Source organism: Lynx rufus, unplaced genomic scaffold (genome assembly GCF_022079265.1).
Source record: "Lynx rufus isolate CCGP_SWC_20201006 ecotype Redwood Valley unplaced genomic scaffold, mLynRuf1.p SCAF_19, whole genome shotgun sequence".
Taxonomy (NCBI): Eukaryota; Metazoa; Chordata; class Mammalia; order Carnivora; family Felidae; genus Lynx; species Lynx rufus.
Genome location: NW_025814833.1, coordinates 6,546,737 through 6,554,965, shown reverse-complemented (window position 1 = coordinate 6,554,965; position 8,229 = coordinate 6,546,737). Strand labels below are relative to the sequence as shown.

At 54.6% G+C, this 8,229-nt stretch overlaps 1 protein-coding gene across 6 annotated transcripts in view; it reads right to left on the bottom strand.

Moving 5' to 3' along the window:
- Positions 1–1,276: 1,276 nt before the first annotated feature.
- Positions 1,277–8,229, bottom strand: part of TMEM164 (transmembrane protein 164) — a 167,299-nt gene continuing 160,346 nt past the window's right edge. For 5 of the 6 annotated variants that reach the window (XM_047081842.1, XM_047081846.1, XM_047081843.1 and 2 more), the window contains 2 exons: positions 7,365–7,465; positions 5,447–5,654 (listed from right to left, as the gene is read on the bottom strand). In XM_047081842.1, the coding sequence (XP_046937798.1) occupies positions 5,448–5,654; positions 7,365–7,465 (308 nt within the window). In that variant the 3' untranslated portion in view covers position 5,447. Of the gene's footprint in view, positions 5,655–7,364; positions 7,466–8,229 lie in introns of all 6 variants that reach the window. The other variant, XM_047081841.1, reaches the window with a different exon arrangement.

The window sequence follows — 8,229 nt, the reverse complement described above, 5'->3', positions numbered from 1 at the left end:
TGCCCCCAACAGCTCTTTCTGAAAAGGGAGCCACACGGAAAGGCCACATGACCAATTGTCCTCACCTCCCTCCAGCAGCCACTTTCTGTCCTGCCCCTTGGGCCAGCTCTTGCCTGGCCTCGCGTCCACTCTCAGCTCCGCTCTGGGGCTCACCGGGGTCACAAGAAAAGATGGGTTTGGCTTCTCTGCTTCGCACACTCGTGGGGTTCCCCTGCCTCTCTCGCCTTCCACACCACTGCCTGGCTCTCCACCCATTCCTCTCGGGGTGGGCGCGGGCAGCCCTGGGCAGGGGTCTGCCTTGTTAATCCGGGCACCACAGACAGGCAGCGGCTTCCAGGGAGAGCGCAAAGCCCGTGGGCTTTAGAGTCTAACGAAACTGCCTTCGCATGCCAGCGTCTCCTTCAGCCCAGAGCCCGCTTTCTCTGACAGAGAGGGCATTGCCAGTCAGCTCAGTGTGCCTCTGTGGGGGTGACAGGAGGTCATGCGTGTGGAGGGACTTAGCGCCACACCACGCACACTATTGTTCTGCAGGTGGAGAGCCTGGGGCGGCCGGAGAGCCTGACCCAAGCTAGTGGTTCTGTAGCCTGGGACTGCAGGCCCCTGCCTCATTGATAGCCTGGGTGCCCAACTATCAGCCAACGAGCTGATCCACCTGCACCGGGGGTGGTGGGGGGGGGGTGGGGGGAGGAACGTTGGCTAGCTGCGTCCCTTCGAGAAGCAGCAAAACACCAAGTAGGGCCTCTGTCTGGTACAAAGGCAGGCTGGCCTGTTCACGGTTAACACGGGCTGCTCAGTGCGTGGCTTTAGAAAGGCAGGTGGAATGTTCCCAAAGGGGCAGGGCTGACAGTGTTCCACCCCCACCCCATGGGCCAGTCTGCCTGTGCTGAACAGTTCTGGCACGGAACCTGCCGGCCCTCGGGGAACCCGGGAAAGATGGCCCTGGACATGTCAGGTTTCTAAGTTACCTCCTCTAAGAGCAGTCACGCCACATGGCCCAGCACACTGTGGGGCTCCAGGAAGCCAGCAGATGTCCCCAGAAGACAGTCCCTGCTAAAAGCAAGCAGGCCTGTTGCGTCCGGGGCAGCCCCAGCAGAAGCAGGCAGTGCATGGAGCTCAGGGCCAGCTGCAGGGCTCCCGGGGCAAAGCTGTGCACAGCGCCAGCTGCCCCTTGGCGGTCCCTCCATGGTGTGGAGGACAAGTGGCCCCTTTCTGTCTACTTTTCGAAGCAGATGGGCTTCTAAGAAGGTTCTGGGAAAGGAAGGCCAGGACTCCTGGGTTCTCATAAATCTTTTAATCAGAGTAAATGAAGAAAACATTGGAACAGTAAAGTCCCATGGTGAGGGGACCGCTCAGGGATCTTCAACAACAGAAAAAGCTAAGACTGAAAGTTCAGAATGCTAAGCACACAAATGAATGACCACTTATTTCTAAAGGTGACTGCAGAAACCATTTCGGCACAATCAGAAGGTTTTACAAAACAGAGGAAAATACATTACAAGATGCCCCGGGGAGGTGAGAAAACTGGTGGGGGCACAGGGCTACCCAAGAACCAGCCTGGCAAGGGCACTCTCCCTGCTGCTGTCTAGGAGGCCACAAAGACTGGTTCTAAAGGGAGCCAGTGGGGGAGTGGGGGGATGGGACGTGACAGGAGGGATCTGCCCAGTGCACAGCAAATGGGGAAGGATGGGGGCGGGGACAGAGGCATGTGCCCATTTCCTGGCAAAAATGAGACTATCTTATTCTCTCCACCACAATAACACCAAGATAAATGAAGAATTCCTTAGAATAGAACACAAAACGCACACCAAAAGAAAAGCCAGTTTCCAAAACGACAGTGTTGCTTGAAACGACTTTGTTTTGTTTTTGTTTCGTGCCCGGAGTAGCAAACCAGTGTACGAAAACGTCACAGACAGAGCAGCGACAAGTGACTAGGTTTTCCTGAGCACAGTACTGGCTCGCTCTATATTCAGAAGAAGGCGGCTCACTCCGTCTCGTGGACTCTAACCCCTTCAGAGAGGGCAGGGCAGGCCATGGGGTGGGAAGACCTTCCCCAGGCTGGGGCCTGCCTCCGATCCTGCCAGGGCCTGAGGGACACCCTCCCTATGCAAACCAGCACCAGCATCTGGGCCTGTACTGTCATTCCTCCCCGGCTTCCCCGTCAATCTCCCAGAGAGGACATATGACTCTGGATCAACGCCTACAAACCCAGGGAAGTCCTTCTGGCCGAGGGAGGGGGGAGATCAAGGGCTTTCCGTTACCTCTGAGCCCCAGCCCTGGGGCGCAGAGACAGACCGACAACTTGCTACCGGTGGGGAGCTGTGCCCACTTCACATAACACAAGCACAAATGGCAAAACCCTGAGCGAGGCTACAGCAAAATGGGGTGATCTGGTAGCTAGCCTGGAGGTACCAGACAGCGACGGAAGCCGACCATCCCACTGAACCCCAGACCACCCTGCGAGAGGACAGAGGAATGTGTACACCTGGGAAGAGGGAGGGGGCTGCAAGCAGGCGTGACCATCTCTTCTATTCTGAGCTGATGCCACAAAGTTGGCCAGCTAAGCGGACTCTTATCATTGGCCCAGATCCTTGGCCAAGACTACCTGGGGGCTGGGAAAGCCCTCCTTTCGCTTCCTGGGGTTGTTTGAGAAGAAACTGTCCACTTCCACGAACACTCTCTCAGATACCCACACGCGCGCGCATGCAGCGAGCTCCCGCACGCTGGCAAATGGCATATGGAAACTTGGCCAAGGTGGCTGGGGAACCTCCTTGGCACCTGCCAGGAAAGCCCTCGGCAGGAGCTGGGAAGCCCGGGCCCACTGGCACAGGGGCCACCTTCCAAGGCAGGCTGTTGTAGGGGTGCCCAGGTCACCTCTCACCATGGGCTGGGCCCAAGGTTAAGAGTGAGCTACAGACCACATCAGGTACTTGCAGCGCCCCAGCACCTCCCACACAAGCCACGATGCCACGCGCAGCCTGTGGACAGGGCTCACTCTCTATTCCTTCTGCCTATATTTTTCTGAGCTGGCCTGGCCCCCTGGAAGTCCTGCACCTCCCCTCCAACCTCCCCCTTCCCTGGACACATGTAGCTGCCTCCGGGATGTCACTTTCTTCTTTCCTTCCCAGCAAAAGAATATCAGCCCGAATGGGGCACTGAGCTGGAGCCAGGGCAAAGGCATGTTGACGCAGGGAAGCCCGGGCTGACGGGCAACCTGTGCCATGCCACTGAGACGGAGAGGAAGAGAGGGAGTGCCGACTCCCCGTGCCACGGTGGCATTCCAAAGAGGAGTGTCTGCCACACCCAGGCTGCGGGCCCCCAGCTGCAGCATAGACCATCTGCCTGCAGAGAGATTCCTTGTTCTGGGAGGGGACAGGACATGCCCCCAGGGGCTCCTCCCGTGACCTCCTTCCAACCTTCCCTTTTGTGACGAGCCAAGGGGCACCGAGGCCTCGCACAGTTCCTCGCCAGCCATTCCTACATGCAGCGGTTTGACAGTGGGCAGGGTGAGTCTAGCTGCTCCAGAGGGGCCCCCTTCCAGAGGACGACCCCAGGGTGAGAGTCACTAAAAAGATTTGGCCGGACCCTCCAAGACGGCAGAAAATGAAGGCTGTGCGTCATGAGGAGCTCAAGGGGAGTGAGAGTAGTAGGTGTGCTCTCTCTGGCTCCCCCACACCCTGGGGATTGATGGCCTCCAGGCTAGCAAGGCCACTGGAGAAGGGCAGTCCCTCCCGGGTGTGGCTTCTGGGGCCTCACCATGCTCAAAGAGACTCTTCTGCACTCTGCTGCCTTCCTTAGGTCCATTTGCTAAAATCGACCACTGAGACACCGACGCTCAACCTGGGTCTGATATGGTAACAGCTGAAATACGGGACCCCAGCCCAAAGCCTCCCAGTTGCCCACAGTGGGAGAGGAGAACGGGGGCCATCAGAGGAAGTCACTGAACCAGCTTTTACTGTTCTGAAGCAAACCTGTTCTTAGTTGAAGCCCACAAGGAGTCAGCAAATGCCCAGGCACTGGCTCCCTCCTTCAAGTCCATGTGTGACTGAGTTCAAGTCTTTCAACAGAAGGTGTTCTTCTGAAGCACTTGAACCTGTACCCATGGGGATCTGATTGCTTGGCACCTCCCTTCCAACCTACACAGGGGCTTCGAGGGTGGGCTGGGTGGGGAGTAGGGGAGTGTGTGATGCCCACCCGATGCTAAACAATTCAGCACTGAATCTGGCTACAGTGATGACCCCTGGCCCTCGGGAAACAACACTGGCAGGATCTGTATCTTTCCAAGCCCAGGATGCTGACATAGCCCGTAAAAAGCATGAAACGGATGGACAGGAGCCCCCGCAGAGACAGGCCCTGATGCAAGGATTCTCTGAACTCAAACATCCAAAAACAAAGAAGCAAACAAACTGACAAAAACAAAAAATAATAATAATAATAATAAAATAAAATAAACCCCAACCAACTCCAGCTCACTCTTCCCTGAAGCTGCCTTTTAAAAATAAGAGAGAGAGAGAGAGAAACATTTAAGGGGCACTCAAGATTAAAAGGGCATCTGTTATCAACATTGAACTAAAATGGAGCATATGATTCAAATCACAGTTTTCTCAAGTTACCACTTATATTGATTAATTTCTATGCTGACTTCTCACTGGGATGTGGGTCACTTCTCAGCTCTCTCAGGCAGGATGGACCCAGGGTCCTGCCAAGTAGGAGCTGTGGAGACTTTAAACTTGTTCACTTTGGATTTTGCCACTGCAACAGCTCTCTACCCCCAGAAGAATCTAGCCTTGGGGTCGGGTAGTGCCCCCACCTTCCACCGCAGGGCAGCATCTTGGAGGGAGTGGCTAGTTGGCTGCTTGCTTTGAGTCATGGGACACCAATGGGAAGACTCTGGCAGGTTCTATTTTGGCCATGAGTGGGGAAATCCCTTGGCTCTTGGCATGCCGCTGGTATAGAAACAAGGCCTCGGTCCCATCATGGTGGGGGCTGTGCTGGAGACAAAAGGGGACCCTGGCGTAAGCCTGGAGGTCCCTGGCAGTGGAGAAATGAAACCCAACCCAATCTCATCACCTCAATGCCAACAAAAGAACTACTGCTTGTTGGTCCCCGTCCCCTCAACCAGCTGTCATGAAAGCACCAACAAGCAGAGTGAAAGCCACTGACTACTTTCGCCCACGTAAGGCCACTAGGAGCAGAGAGAAAGAGCCAAAGAGGAGGGGAAAGGATCCCACCCTCAGCATGATGCCTCAGGCCCAGGAGATGTCCTGGGCGGAAGAGCTGGGGAGGGAAGAGTGTGGAAGAAAGGGACAGAGAGAAGGGAAAGAGAAATACACCAGACATCCTACTGCCCTCTCCCCATGATTTCATCAAGAACTGGGTGTTCTCCAAGTCAAGTCAGGACTTGCTTCCTCAGGGAAAAAAAAAAAAAAAAAAAAAAAAGACAAGCACCTTCAGTCTATTTTCTTGGCTGGAAGCCGGAGCAAATCCAGCAGATATTTACACAAGGGCCCAGCCATGTATGAGAACAGGATGACCAGCTTCCCGTGGGTCATGGTCATGAGAGTCTGGTGTCCCGAGGCCCAGATGCGATACCAGGGGCCGTAGAATGGGTCTGAGATGGCCGGACACAGCATGTTGTTCAAATTCACTTCGGTGACCTGCAGGGATAAGGGAGGTAGAGTGAGCGTTCACCATCCTGAGGCTTTCTCTGGCTTCCGCCAGTTCAGCCATCTCTACCTATTGGGGGACTAAACAAGGAGGGATTAACAAATCCCCACCTGTTCATAGTGGGATTTCTCTGCCCTAGGGTTTTGGAGTGGGTCAAGGCTAGAGCCCTCGGGAGGTGATGGGGGAGGCCATCCAATGGAAAAGCTGTTTGGTTTTGCTCAGTCTTGCCTTCTGGTTGGGTCTAGAGCCTGCTGTCATTCCTAAGCAACTACTATGAGCCTAGTACCCAGAGAGGTATCAGGGGATGACCGAATAGTCAATGGCATGGTCCCTGCCTCCGCTTAACTGGAGGCCAACCGCGTTGGCATGGGCAACCGCATCTGAGCTCAGAGCAGACGGTGCGCGCCAGGTGTTCCCCACCAGGAGAACTGAGGAGTGTACAGCATGGGGCCTGAGTCCTCAGAGAAGATTTCATGAAGTAGGTGGCACCCTGAATGGACTCATGAAGGATGGATGGGGGTCATGGAGAGGAATGGAGTGCATGGTGCCTTCCTCGGAGGAGGCGCGGCCTGGAGGTGGGACTGAGCATGGTTATGTGTGGTGACACGAGGACACTGACCCCTCTGGAATCAAGCAGTCCCAGTAGAGAGCGGTCAGAGTAAGTGTGAACGTCATACTGCTTCCTTCCTAGAGCGCGGGAAGCATTCACGCCATTGGCAAAGAGCTCAAACTGCCCCCCAGGCAAACCAGAGCAGAGCAGCGATACGCCAAGGTGGGGAAGGGAAAGTGACTGCTTCTACAGAGGCACGGGTGACATCGGGCCTGTGCCGTAGTCCTGTCAGGTTTCGCGAGGCTCCACACGGCTGATGCTACGCTAATGTCGCTCACGCACAAAACCAGACCTGTCACTCTGGCCCCGAGGATGGCCATGGCACCTGCCTTCCAAAGCCCTTCAAGCCTGTTCACGTTAGAGACAAGTCCTCAGCACCTCTCGGGGAGCCTGGGGGCATCTGTACCATGTCACAGAGGAGTGGAGAGCTCTCTGCCCTCGAGGGTGAGGTGACCCAGAACGGTGACAGGGCCAGGACTTGACCTCAGGTCTCCTGACCCCCAGCCTCGAGCTCGTCCTCCTCACTCTGCCACCAATAGACACCCATGCACTCCGCAATTCTGGACTCTGGATAACTCAACTACTGAGTCCAGCCATCATCCACGCTCCAGGCGGGTCTGAACACCCCAGAATGCCATGGGAGTCCCCCAACACTGTACTTGCACCGGCCACACAGCCTGGGGCCTGGGAGTAGGCCCAGAATGGACCCAAGGTCAGAAGCCTCCTCCAGGCCCTGGGGCCTGGGCTTAAGGTCCTGCCTCCCTGTGCCCCACCCCCCCAACGTGGGGTCCACAGCAAACCCCCTTCCAGCTGCAGCTCACTGTTCCTGACCCGGGTGGTCATCAGTGAAGGGCACGTTTGCCTCCCCAGGGATGAAAGGAACAATCAATACTGAAGGCTTCAGAAACTTCTCTGGAGAGGTCCAGGCTGTGGATCATAAATCAGCAACCCAGACACAACAATGTGACATCCTGGCCTTTGGCATCTTGTATTTTCAAAACAAAACGATACACCAGCGCCAACCAGGATTATCAAGATTTATGGAGAAGTCCAAACGGAGGGGATAGAAGGGGAACAGAACTGAACTTACCAGGCCCAGGATCTGCAAGACGCTGAAGTGGTAAAAGAACATGAGGCCAGTTGAGAGAAGGGCCCACCGGAAACTGCTGAGGGGCTCTGGGGTGTAAGCACCTGGAGGAAAAAGGGGAAGATGGTGAGATGGCAGGCTTGGGGACCCGCTTCTCCTTTGCCCCTTGAGGTGCAGGTGCTGAGGCCACAGCCACTGCCAGCTGACACACCCCCTCGCTGCTCGGTGACATCTACTTCAAAGCCAGTCCCACCAGCCATTCCCTCTGTTCTGCCACATATTGCCAGGGCCATTATGAAGGGAGGATTCTTTATTATTATTATTATTATTATTATTATTATTATGAAAGGAATACATGCTCATTAAAGGAAATTCAGAAAATGCTAGAAAGTAGAAACAAGATGGAGAAAACAAAGAAAAACATCCCCAGCTTTCTACTACCCAAATGCAACCCTGCTAACGTGTGTGTGTGTGTGTGTGTGTGTGTGTGTGTGTGTGTGTACGTGCGTGCACTTGGTTGTTTTCTCTATGCCTCAGGAGTTGCTTTTCTTTTTTTTCTTAATCGCTAATTGGAATCTAACTGTATATATATTCATATGTCCTTCCCTTTCACATTTACTTTCATCTTTCCCTCATGTTTCTAAACAGGGATGCCACTGAGGAAGTATGGTAGGGTGGTTGAGAAGGTTAACTGTCATGACAGGCAGATTTGGGTTCAAGTCTAGATTCTTACTGCCTGCGTGGCCCTGGAAAAGTTGTTGAAACTCCCCTAAATCTCAGGATACCAGTCCTACCTCCTTCTTAGAATTGTCACAAGGAATAAAGGCAATGATATCGTCAGCACTCGTAATACAGGATTGGGTATGAT